The sequence below is a fragment of the Leucoraja erinacea genome, chromosome 1, assembly GCF_028641065.1.
Source record: "Leucoraja erinacea ecotype New England chromosome 1, Leri_hhj_1, whole genome shotgun sequence".
Lineage (NCBI taxonomy): Eukaryota > Metazoa > Chordata > Chondrichthyes > Rajiformes > Rajidae > Leucoraja > Leucoraja erinaceus.
This window is the reverse complement of record NC_073377.1, coordinates 168,821,748-168,835,300: the sequence shown is the minus strand read 5'-3', so window position 1 is coordinate 168,835,300 and position 13,553 is coordinate 168,821,748. Positions and strand designations below refer to the sequence as shown.

General features: G+C 45.6%; 1 protein-coding gene across 2 annotated transcripts in view; it reads left to right on the top strand.

Annotated features, from left to right (window-relative positions):
* The first annotated feature begins 731 nt into the window (after window positions 1-731).
* The window catches only part of LOC129704572 (interleukin-15-like), a 58,490-nt gene continuing 45,668 nt past the window's right edge, over window positions 732-13,553 (top strand). Inside the window, exon 1 of one of the 2 annotated variants that reach the window (XM_055647794.1) lies at window positions 732-1,249. In XM_055647794.1, coding sequence (XP_055503769.1) covers window positions 1,175-1,249 — 75 coding nt within the window. In that variant the 5' untranslated portion in view covers window positions 732-1,174. The remainder of the gene's footprint in view (window positions 1,250-13,553) is intronic. The other variant, XM_055647784.1, reaches the window with a different exon arrangement.

The following is a 13,553-nucleotide window of genomic DNA, read 5'->3' as shown; positions in this document are numbered from 1 at the left end:
AGAAGAACTTTTTTTCACACAGAGAGTGGTGAATCTCTGGAACTCTCTGCCACAGAGGTAGTTGAGGCCAGTTCATTGGCTATATTTAAGAGGGAGTTAGATGTGGCCCTTGTGGCTAAAGGGATCAGGGGGTATGGAGAGAAGGCAGGTACGGGATACTGAGTTGGATGATCAGCCATGATCATATTGAATGGCGAATGGTGCAGGCTCGAAGGGCCAAATGGCCTACTCCTGCACCTATTTTCTATGTTTCTATGTTTATGTCTACCCTATCCATACCTCTCATGATTTCATATATATCTTTTAGGTTCCCCTTCACTCTTCTCTGCTCTCAGGTAGCCAAAACCAGCGCTAATCAGCCCCTCTTCATAATTAAGCCGCTCCATTCCAGGCAGTCCTGGCCAATCTCCCCTTGCATTATTTCTATATGATGATGCCAACAATTGTGCACAATATTCCAGCTGTGGCCTCACTTATGTTTCTGCACCTTCCATGCTCAATACCTATATTCTATGCCCTGCCAGATGAAAACAAGCATTTTTTGTTTGTTTAAACCATTCTTATCTACTGAGCTGCCTCCTTCAGGTAACCTTCACCCTACAGTAGCTTTGTTCCTCAATACTCGCCAAGGTATACCATTCACCATGTATGTCCTTCCTCCCTCTCATCTCCCTCGCTCCATAGATGCTGCTGCACCCGCTGAGTTTCTCCAGCATTTTTGTCTACCTTCGATTTTCCAGCATCTGCAGTTCCTTGTGGCCGAGTTAGGGTTAAACAGTCCAGTGTGGGTAAACATTGCAAGTTCCTTGACACTAGAGCGAGGGGAGCTAAGATATGATGGGTGGGACGTTTGAGTCATGGATACGTTTGCGAGCCCAGTGTGTACGCGACTTCTCCTCGTGATATTATGGCTTCCTCAACTTTTTCAAGTTTGAACTTTCTCTTTCGAAAGTGGTGCGTGGAACAAATCAAAGATCTATCAGCAGAGGGTGCTGGCTGGAGGTCGCCGCGTCGCCACTGCTGGCTCCTTCCCTGGGACAAAGCTGGGCAGTGTCTGTCTCGCATTGAAGAGGGTGAAAACTCGCTTTAACTTGGACTTTAACAGCCTGGGCTTCACGAGTTGGCGATCTCCACAATCATGATCGCTACCACAAAGAGGAAGTAAAACGGACGGATGAGCCCTCTATTCTGCATCCTCGCTTTACCTCTCACTGCTCTATCGCTTATGCGGGTCGCTCCATTCACCCAGGTAATTAATTCTTTTACAATGTCGTGCATATACTTTCTGCACAATGGGACCCTAGCCCCATTTCGGCTTCCTTCCCTGCCACAATTAAGATACCGCCCGGTTAAATTTGACCTTCCCGGCTCGCGTAAGCTGGTTTTATCAAGCAAAAGTCTTTTATTTTTCTGGTGAAACCCATTGGTTTGCAGTAGAGTGGGTGAGAGAGCATGTGGAGCTGGTGGGCTGCACAAGCGCTAAGGAGCGAACAAGCCTCCACTTTCTCTTTCAGAGCTCAGCGTTTGTTTAAACAACACAAGCCTGACAATTATCGGCTCAATGTCAACAGCTTTTCTCTGCGCAAATATTAAATGCAGTGCCCTCCATAATGTTTGGGACAAAGACCCGTCGTTTATTTATTTACCTCTGTACTCCACAATTTGAGATTTGTAATATAAATAATCACATGTGGTTAAAGTGCACATTGTCGTATTTATTAAAGGCCATTTTTATACATTTTGTTTTCACCATGTAGAAATTACAGCAGTGTTTGTTTATACATAGTCCCCCCCCCCATTTCAGGGCACCATAATGTTTGGGACACAGCAATGTCATGTAAATAAAAGTAGTCATGTTTAGTATTTTGTTGCATATCCTTTGCATGCAATGACTGCTTGAAGTCTGTGATTCATGGACATCACCAGTTGCTGGGTGTCTTCTCTGGTGATGCTATACCAGACCTGTATTGCAGCCATCTTTAGCTTATGCTTGTTTTGGGGGCTAGTCCCCTTCAGTTTTCTCTTCAGCATATAAAAGGCATGCTCAATTGGGTTCAGATCGGGTTGACTTGGCCACTCAAGAATTTACCAGTTTTTAGCTTTGAAAAACTCCTTTGTTGCTTTAGCAGTATGTTTGGGATCGTAGGTACACAAAAATGCTGGAGAAACTCAGCGGGTGCAGCAGCATCTATGGAGCGAAGGAAATAGGCGACGTTTCGGGCCGAACCCCTTCTTCAGACCGTTTGGGATCGTTGTCATGTTGTAGAATGAACGCTGGCCAATGAATTTTGAGGCATTTGTTTGAACTTGAGCAGATAGGATGTGTCTATACACTTCAGCATTCATTATGTTACTACCATCAGCAGTTGTATCACCAATGAAGATAAGTGAGCCAGTACCTTCAGCAGCCATACATGCCCAGGCCATAACACCCCCACCACCGTGTTTCACAGATGAGGTGGCATGCTTTGGATCTTGGGCAGTTCCTTCTCTCCTCCACACTTTGCTCTTGTCATCACTCTGATATAAGTTAATCTTCATCTCATCTGTCCACAAGACCTTTTTCCAGAACTGTGGTTGCTCTTTTAAGTACTTCTTGGCAAACTGTAACCTGGCCATCCAAACGAGTGGTTTGTATCTTGCAGTGTAGCCTCTGTATTTCTGTTCATGAAGTCTTCTGCGGACAGTGGTCATTGACAAATCCACACCTGACTCCCGAAGAGTGTTTCTGATTTGTCCGACAGTTATTTGGAATTTTTCCTTATTATAGAGAGAATTCTTATGTCATCTGTGGGGGTCTTCCTTGGCCTGCTAGTCCCTTTGTGATTAGTAATTGGCATATCCTTATTTATAAGACTATCCTCGGTGTTCTTCCTTCATGCCTGCAGAAGTATGTAATTCGAAAAAGCACAGGAACTTATCAGCTCCGCTCTGAGGACTTGTTCTTACTAACTGTACCTAAAGTTCGTACTGAACTGGGGGAAAGGGCATTTAGTTATGCTGCTCCCTTCGCATGGAACCAGCTGCAGATGGAACTGAAACTTAAGGAGCTGGTTTCTATAAACAGATTTAAATCCCTTCTTAATGATGTTGAAGCGGGCTCTTCTGTCTGTACATGCTTTGTTTGATGATAACAACCATATAACAATTACAGCACGGAACCAGGCCATCTCGGCCCTACAAGTCCGTGCCGAACAATTTTTTTTTCCCCTTAGTCCCACCATAACCCTCCATTCCTTTCTCATCCATATGCCTATCCAATTTATTTTTAAATGATACCAATGAACCTGCCTCCACCACTTCTACTGGAAGCTCATTCCACACCGCTACCACTCTCTGAGTAAAGAAGTTCCCCCTCATATTACCCCTAAACTTCTGTCCCTTAATTCTGAAGTCATGTCCTCTTGTTTGAATCTTCCCTATTCTCAAAGGGAAAAGCTTGTCCACATCAACTCTGTCTATCCCTCTCATCATTTTAAAGACCTCTATCAGGTCCCCCCTTAACCTTCTGCGCTCCAGAGAATAAAGACCTAACTTATTCAACCTATCTCTGTAACTTAGTTGTTGAAACCCAGGCAACATTCTAGTAAATCTCCTCTGTACTCTCTCTATTTTGTTGACATCCTTCCTATAATTGGGCGACCAAAATTGTACACCATACTCCAGATTTGGTCTCACCAATGCCTTGTACAATTTTAACTAGCTTCTATACTCAATGCTCTGATTTATGAAGGCTAGCATACCAAAAGCTTTCTTTACCACCCTATCTATATGATGTTCTGACTGTGACTCTATTTATATGTTCTCTGTTGTTTTTAAATTATTGTCTGTAACTGTGGAACTGTGCTGCTGCCCGTCTTGGCCAGGACTCTCTTGTAAAAGAGATTTTTAATCTCAATGAGACTTCTCCTGGTTAAATAAAGGTTAAATAAAATAAAATAAAATAAAAGTAAGCTCACCAGTGCTCTCTTCTTAATGATGTTCCAAACAGTTGATTTTGGTAAGCCTAAGGTTTTGCTGATGTCTCTAACTCCCGGAAGTGGTGGCGCTGCCTGGCAGCTGCGGCTCGCCTGCAGTCCGTCTGTTTTTTTATTTATTTTTTGTTTTCTTATGTCCTGTTTAGTTAAATTTTTGTTTATTAGGTTGTGTATGTGTGTGGTGGGGGGGGGGGGGGGGGGGGGGGGGGGGGGGGGGAACATTTTCTCTGTCTCTTCCTTCAGGGGGAAGCAACTTTATCTTGTCGTATCCCCCTTCTCTGTCTCCGTCTGCGCTGAGGCCTAATGGCGGAGCTGGCGACCTCCAACTGCGACCGGCCTCGAGGCTCCGGAGGCAGAGCCGGCCAGGACTTACCAGCGTGGGGCTGTGGCGGCGTTCCGGTGGCGGCGACCTGAATTCGGGGGCTCGGCCGCGGGCCCAGTGGACGACATCATCGGGAGCTCGCAGGACACAGGTTGGCGACCTCTTTTTTTCCGGAGCTCCCGCAACAGCAGCTTCGCCCGCTGGACTGGAGGGCGGCAGCTTCGACAGCTTCGAACATCCCGGGCCGCGGAGCTTGAACCGGCCCGTTCGCGGAGCTCGGATTCAGCCGCGGGACTGACTTACCATCACCCGGCGGGGTCACAATATCGGATGCCTGGATCGCCTCAACGCAGAGGGAGAACAAGGAGGGAAGAGACCGAGACTTTAAGACTTTTACCTTCCATCACAGTGAGGAGGTGCCTGGTGAACTCACTCTGGTGGATGTTAATTTGTGTTTATTGTGTGTTTTTGTTATTTATTATTATATGTATGACTGCAGGCAACGAAATTTCGTTCAGACCGAAAGGTCTGAATGACAATAAAGGGAATTAAATTAAATTCAATTCACTAACAGTTTTATTCTTGTTTCTCAGTCTCATAATGGCTTCTTTAACTTTTATTGGCACAACTTTGGTCCTCATGTTGATAAACAGCAATAAAAGTTTCCAAAGGTGATGGAAAGACTGGAGGAAAGACTAGGCGCTGAGAGCTCTCTTATACCTGCATTAAGGAGGCAATTAAACACACCTGAGCAATTACAAACACCTGTGAAGCCGTGTGTCCCAAACATTATGGTGCCCTGAAATGGGGGGACTATGTATAAACACTGCTGTAATTTCTACATGGTGAAACCAATATGTTTAAAAATACCCTTTAATAAAATCTGACAATGTGCACTTTAACCACATGTGATTCTTTTCTATTACAAATCTCAAATTGTGGAGTACAGAGGCAAATAAATAAATGATGGGTCCTTGTCCCAAACATTATGGAGGGCACTGTACGTGATCGGGGAAGAGTTTGCTTTCGGAAACTCCGCGTCCCATTTTGATTGCAACCAGCAAAACATTAATAGCCGGGGGAAGACCGAGGAAACCCGTGAGTGTAAATGCACTGAGCGCATGAAATGACCGAGAATAACACTATGATTCACATGGTATACAAGTTTAGATTTGAGCTTGGTATATCATTGAATGAACGTTTCTATGCCACGCCTTGCACTAAATCTTGTATCCTGTACTTTGGTGTTATATTTTTCACTCAATGTTGTACCCTTTATCCTTTATCGGTGCATGTGGACAGCTTGATTGTCATTGTGTATAGTCTTTCTTTGACTGGATAGCAGGTAACCAAAAGCTTTTCACAGTACCTTGGTGCACGTGACAATAATAATCTCAACTAAAGATATGGGAAATATGTTTTATCAAAAGATTTCTGAGACTTTTGGTCTTGAAGCAAAGCATAAAGGGGCTGTCCCACTGCGACGACCTAATCTGCAAGTTCAGAAGAGTGTCTTCGACCTTCAAGCTCGAGGGCACTCGCCTGAAAGACCTTGAGCTGGATCGATCATCAGCAATGAAACCGCGAGCTGGACACACACACACACACACACAGACACACAGACACACACACATCACACAGACACACACACACACACACACACACACACACACACACATAACACACACACCACACACCCACACACACAGAGACACACACACACACACACACACACACACACACACACACACACACACACACACACACACACACACACACACACACACACACACACACACACACACACACACACAGACACAGGCACACACACACACACACACACACAGACACACACACACACACACACACACACCACAAAGGGCAGCGGGGGAGCGCTGTCTGAAATTCACACCCGCGATGAACAGGAAGGTAAAAGATGGCTGCACAGTGTATGGTAAGTCCTTTAGAGATCGTGGGAGAAAGGGGGGGGGGGGGGAAGGAAGGGGGGGGGGGGGGGGGAGGGGAGAAGGGGGGGGGGGAAGAAAAGGAGTAGAGACACTTTTAAGAAGTACTAGACTAAGTGGGACCCATTGGGTCCCATGTTCACACGGGAGGGCTGGTCCCCCAAAGTAATATCCCAAAGTATGAGACAAATATGGGTGTTGTGGGCTGAAGGACTGGTTTCCAGAGGGCTAGTATGGACATTGTGGGCCGATTGGATTCTTGGGCTGAAAGCTCAGTCACTCAACCCTGGTGTGCTGGCAACTCACTCACTCACGGCTGGTGGGCTGGCAGTTGCCTCGCGGCTAATCGCTGAAATTCCATTTCAAGCAGGGTGCAAGGCCACCACATTCAAATACAGTTTCCAACCACTTCAAGCAGGGTGCAACACCACCACATTCAAGTGCAGTTTCATACCACTTCAAGCTTTGTGCAAGGCCACCAAATTCAAGTGCATTTTCAAACACACAATCAGTACCCCGTCTCTGCCTTCTCCCCATATCCCCTGACTCCGCTATCTTTAAGAGCCCTATCTAGCTCTCTCTTGAAAGCATCCAGAGAATCTGCTTCCACCGCCCTCTGAGGCAGAGAATTTCACAGACTCACCACTCTCTGTGAGAAAAAGTGTTTCCTCGTCTCTGTTCTAAATGGCTTACCCCTTATTCTTAAACTGTGGCCCCTGGTTCTGGACTCCCCCAACATCGGGAACATGTTTCCTGCCTCTAGTGTGTCCAAACCCTTAACAATCTTATATGTTTCAATGAGATCTCCTCTCATCCTTCTAAACTCCAGAGTGTACAAGCCCAGCTGCTCCATTCTCTCAGCATATGACAGTCCCGCCATCCCGGGAATTAACCTTGTAAACCTACGCTGCACTCCCTCAATAGCAGGGAGTGCATCCCTCAAGGCCATTTTGCCTGGATGACGTTGAGCTTTTGAAGTATTGGAGTTGCACCACCATGTGAGTGGAGAGTAAAGGGATGATCATGTTATGTCTATAAGGATACTGCCCCCATGGAATTCACAAATCGCAACTCAAGAATCTGAGATAGTCCTGCTGTGAACATGATAGCACCAAGTCAGTGGCGCAGCAGTAGAGTCGCTGCCATACGGGCCTGTCACACTTAGGCAACATTTTAGGCGACTGCAGGAGACTTTGCGGTTGCCACACAGTAGAAGAATAGAATAGAATGCTATTCATTGTCATTCAGACCTAGGTTTGAACGAAATATAATTTCTACAGTTTTTTACATTACAAAACAATCCAAGACCCACACTTAACACAGTTTACATAAACATCCATCACAGTGAGTCTCCAACATCTCCTCACTGTGATGGAAGGCAAAGTCTTTATCTCTTCCCTTTGTACCTTCTACCGTGGTCCAGCAGTCCAACTGCAGTGTCGAGGCGACTGGGGCTCCGATGTTAAAGCCCCCGGCGGGCGATGGTAAGTCCTGAGGCCGTTTAAGCCACGCCGGGCGATGTTAGGCCCCGGCTCCATGTCCTTAAACCCGCGATTCCAGCGGGAGAAGTCACCGTTGCGGAGCTCGGAAAAGCGGTCTCCCACCAGGGACCTGCGAGCTCCCGATGTTCCCGTCCACCGACCGGGTCTGCGGCCGGTGCCTCCGAACTCCAAAGTCGGGTCACAGCCGCGCGCCACCACAGCTCTTCCCGCGCCAAAGTTGGCCAGCTCCACGATGTCCGTTCCGCAGGCTCTGTAACTGGAGCCCCCAGGTTAGTCCCGGCCGGAGGTCGCCGCCGGCTCCATGATGTTAGGCCCAACGACATCCGAGACCCGACAGGGAATAGTCGGGTCCCCGCACAGGGAAGAGATATAAAACGGTTTCCCCCACCACCCCCCACATATACACAGCTAAAAAAAATAATAAAAACTAACTCAAGGCATACATTTAACAAGACAAATATAACAAAAGACAGACGACTGTAGTCGAGCCGCTGCCGTTAGGTTGGAGGAGATGCAGGTGAACCTCTGCCGCACCTGGAAAGACAGTTGGGGTCCCTGAATGAGGGTCAAACTGCTGTCAGTTTGCCTGCCTGCATAACCCACGTCTCAAGCTGGTTACTGTACAAAAATCAGCTAATGCTCAGCGTACACAGGCCAATTAGTTTGTTCCTCTCCCCACTACCTTGATAGTCCTGCAAATGCTCGTTTATACGACTTATCCAGCTCCCTTTTTGACCCAAAATCACCCATTCCTTTTCTCCAGAGATGCTGCCTGACCCGCTGAGTTACTCCAGCATTTTGTGTCTGTCTTCAGTGTAAACCAACATCTGCAGTTCCTTCCTACACAAGTTTCCATGTTGTTGGGTGGATACCAGAGTACTAAGTTTGTTCAGCATTGACCAGAGATATCTGGCGCAAGACTAGGATCGTTGTCTAATCCTGGGGCTTATTTTCACCGTGTTCAATGTTCTCAACCTTGGAGTGAATCCAATTGGCAAAGTGTGGTTTCTGTACTGTTCACAACCCCCAGAGGAAGCCGCATTGAATCACACATTCGGCATTTCTGCCCGAACGTGGCTGAGAATGATTCATCCTAATTCCTATAACTCACGTGCTGGATGCTGCCATTGTCGAGAATCGGTATGTTCATATTTGTTTGAGAAAGAAGTGCAGATGATGGTAAAATCGAAGGTAGACATAAAATGCTGGAGTAACTCAGCGGGTGAGACAGCATCTGTGCAGAGAAAGAATTGGCGACGTTTCGGGTCGAGACGTCATTTTGTGTCTACGTTCATATTTGTTGTATTGTTCACCGTTGCTGTGGCTGAGGGTTTTGTTGCAATTCTATAGAGTGTTGGTGAGTCCTCACTTGGGATACTGAGTAGTGTTTTGGTCCACTTACCCAATAAATCGATATTACTAAAAGTCTGATCTTGACCACTTCCTGTTGTTCTGTATATTGATTTTAGAAAACATGCTGCCACTTACGGCTGTGATTTTGGCCATCTTACTCAGAGTGCTCCTCCACTGCGCAGGACAAGAGGATTTTTCCCATCGATGAAAAATAAAAGAGTTATTAGTGTTTAAAAAATGTTGAGATTCGCTCTCCTGAAGGCCGTGCCCCTTCCGGAGGGACTATAAAACCTGGAAGTGTTGAGTGCCTCAGTCAGTCTCTGCAAGATGAGATGGAAGCGAGAGGGTCGCGTCTTTCAGTCTGAGCTGTGAATAACACTGAACACATGTCTACTAAACTACGAGTGTGGTTTTACTGACCTCGAGTGCCTTTAAGGTGGTTTGAAAATGAAAATGTGGTTGGTTTGAATAAAGCACAGCAAATGGGTGTTGATGGTGGTTGGTTTGAACTAAAGCACAGCAAATGGTTGTTGGTGGCGGTTGGTTTGAACTAAGGCACAGCACAGCAAAAAAAGTCTAAACTTGACAACTTCCTGTTTGCACTGTATATTGATTTTAGATAAAACGCTACCACTTACGGCTGTGATTTTTGGTCATCTTACTCAGTCCCCCTCCGCTCATCAGGAGCAGAGGATTCTTCCCATCAATGAAAAATAAAAGCGTTATTAGTGTTTAAAAAATGTTGAGAATCTCTCTCCTGTCAATCACGCAATGAAGGCCACGCCCCTTCCAGTGGGAGGGGGAGGGTTTATAAAACCCGGAAGTGTGGGTGTGGCTCAGTCTCTGCAAGATGGGGGAGGGAGAGGTCATGACTGAGCTGTGAATCAACTGAACACTGAATGTCTACTGAACTGTGAGTGTGGTTTTTATGTGGTGTTTTGTGTGGTTATGGTGGTTTTACCCTGCTTGAAATGGTATGAAACTGCATTTGAATGTGGTGGCCCTGCACCCTGCATGAAATGGTATGAAACTGCACTTGAATTTGTTGGCCTTGCACGCTGCTTGAAGTGGTATGGAACTGCACTTGAATTCAGTGGCCTTGCACCCTTCTTTGAATGGTAGGAAACTGCTTTTGAATTTGTTGGCCTTGCACCCTGATTGAAATGGAATTTCAAGGAATATCTGTGAGTCAACTGCCAGCCCACCAGCCGTGAGTGAGCAGCCAGCAGATCAGGCTTGAGTGACTGAGCTGCCACCCCAAGAATCCATTTGGCAAACAATAATCTCAGTTCCCTATTTTGTGCAAGCTGTCTTTTTAAGTTTAAAACATATGTACAAATGAATAATAGTTAAATTCTTTGCGATTTTGAACATAATGCATCTCAACAAGTACTTGGGATCTGATCCAATGTGTACAGGGGAACCACCTTGTCTGCAGCTCCTGTGCAAGTTTTTAAATCTTGTTACTAACATGACCAAACAGATTCAGAAAAGGAAACCAACTCTATATCCTTTGGCTCAGATCCCTGTTACAAAAAAACACTGAGAAATGAAGGTTAGTCACTTTTTATACAATTAAGACCACAAAACCTGCCTTTACAGTACTGGAGTAACTCAGTAGGTCCTGACCTGAAACGTCACCTATCCATGTTTTCCATAGGTGCTGCCCGACCCGCTGAGTTACTCCAGCACTTTGTGTCTTTTTTGGTAATCCAGCATCTGCAGTTCCTTGCGCATGCCTTTACAGTATAGTCATCGTTTTAGTTTAGAGATACAGCGTGGAAACATGCCACCAGTGATCCCTGTTTTCCCAGCTTTCTTACCTTTCTTTGATCCCGTTTGATCCTTTTAATGTGAGTTAAACTCTTCATTGCCGATTTTCCTCCTGCCATCTGACCTTAATTGATGAATGACTTAACAGCTGACATTTCTTTTCTTGCTTTAAGTTCTCTCGGGCTGGACCAGATCCAACAATCAGTCTTTAACAATCACTTTTGCAATGGAAATGGCAAACGTTTTCCACAATGCTGACAGCATCAAATATCAGCCCCGATTAACAACGATCATACTACAGCCAGAATGTGTGACTGGATATAGAAACATAGAAAATAGGTGCAGGAGGAGGCCATTTGGCCCTTCGAGCCAGCACCAACATTTATTATGATCATGGCTGATCGTCCCCTATCAATAACCCGTGCCTGCCTTCTCCCCATATCCCTTGACTCCACTAGCCCCTAGAGCTCTATCTAACTCTCTTTTAAATTCATCCAGTGACTTGGCCTCTCTCCCACTGGGAACTTCTGTGGCAGAATTTTAATACTTTTTTATAAGATTTCACACATTCACAACTCTTGCAAGCAACAATTGGGTGAAAAAGTTTTTCTTTCATCTCAGTTTTAAATGGTCTGATTTGAGTGGCCAGTGCCAATTTTAAAGTTCTTCAAGTGACTGTGAGTACAGAGTGGGCATGTTTAGCAGCCTCACAGCCTGTGCTTTTAGCAGTCTTGGACTTCGATATCTCCTGATGGCAGGAATCCAGGTGTATTGGGGGGGTGCAACTTCGAGCTTTTTTCCTCTGCATCTTGTACTTAGGGAGACCCAATGATCCTCTTTCATAGAGCCTTCCTGTCCGAGCAGTTGCACTTTTTGCAGTATAAGACTCCACCGTGCCCCTGTAGAAAGTCCTGAGGATCCTTCTCAGGAAGTTCGCAGGGCCCGTTTGAATCCCAGTGGTGTTCACCAGGTGAGCCTGTAATTTGCACACCGTCTTTCCAATGCAGTTCCACGTGTTGATGGACAGTCTGTGCCCTCCATCCAACCAGGGTTAACTAGATTATTTTTGCCGCACCTACCAGCTTCTCATCCTTCTAAATTCCAGTGAATACAAGCCCAGTCTTTCCAATCTTTCCACGTATGACAGTCCTGCCATCCCGAAACCTCGTGAACCTACGCTGCACTTCCTCAAAAGCAAGAATGTCTTTCCTCAAATTAGGAGACCAAAACTGCGCACAATACTCCAGATGTGGCCTCGCCAGGGCCTTGTACAACTGCAGCAGGAGGACCTCTTTGCTCCTGTACTCAACTCCCCTTGTTATGAAGGCCAACATGCCATTAGCTTTCTTCACTGCCTGCTGTACCTGCATGTTTACTTTCAGTGAAGGATGTGATGTTTACATGAAGTGCACAGAATAAACAGTGTACATATAGTAATGGTGGGCACACCAATAAACAACGATGAGGTGCAAGATTGTAGTGCAATGATTATTAAACTGCAATATCAAAATAACCATACCACCTTCAAATACTCTGAACTGGACACAGCCTCTGTGCTTCCTTCTAACATAGGTTGGTATGGTGACAATACCTGAGCGATTGGTCAATCAGTTGTCCCCTCCCCTCGCTGCTACTCTTTGGCAGTTTGTTCTTTGGTTTAAGGTGAAAAATGTTAATGATTTTTCATCACCCTCTCTACTTTTGTTTCTTTCACTTTATGGAGTTATTGATCATAGTCATGTGTATAGGAGCAGAATTAGGCCATTCGGCCCATCAAGTCTGCTCTGCCATTCAAATGCATACATTTCCCATCGCCAAATGAACAAATTCCAGCAGCTGACTCGTTTTTTAATCTCTGATTTATGAAAGAATTTTGATAATAATGATAATTTGCTCTGGACGCATACAACATGTCCTATCTGTATCATATTTAAATTCTTTTTCCCCATTTTAGACTTCTCTTGCCTTCACAGTGCATGATATGCATTAGACTTCTTCTTTGTGGGATTTGCTTCCCGATAATCATTGAAAAAGGTTTGAATGCCACAGTGGAGATATGTCTCTGTCCCCTTATAGGTGTTATCAGTGAGGAGCTGACATGGCTTTATTAGCAAGAAATGGAGTGCAAGCTATGAAACCATTTCTTGATAATTGGTCCCAATCCATTTCTTTTGTCTTTGTGATTTATTAGACAGGCTACATTCTGCTCATTGAAACATATAAGATTGTTCAGGGCTTGGACACGCTAGAGGCAGGAAACATGTTCCCGATGTTGGGGGAGGCCAGAACCAGGGGCCACAGTTTAAGAATAAGGAGTAAGCCATTTGGAACGGAGACGAGGAAACACTTTTTCTCACAGAGAGTGGTGAGTCTGTGGAATTCTCTGCCTCAGAGGGCGGTGGAGGCAGGTTCTCTGGATACTTTCAAGAGAGAGCTAGATAAGGCTCTTAAAAATAGCGGAGTCAGGGGATATGGGGTAAAGGCAGGAACGGGGTACTGATTGGGGATGATCAGCCGTGATCATATTGAATGGCGGTGCTGTCTCGAAGGGCCGAATAGCCTACTCCTGCACCTATTGTCTATTGCTCACAGATACCTTGTGGTGCATATTGGGAAGCTTCCATTCTTGCCAGCTTGTCTAATGTATTAGTTGACACTGTCC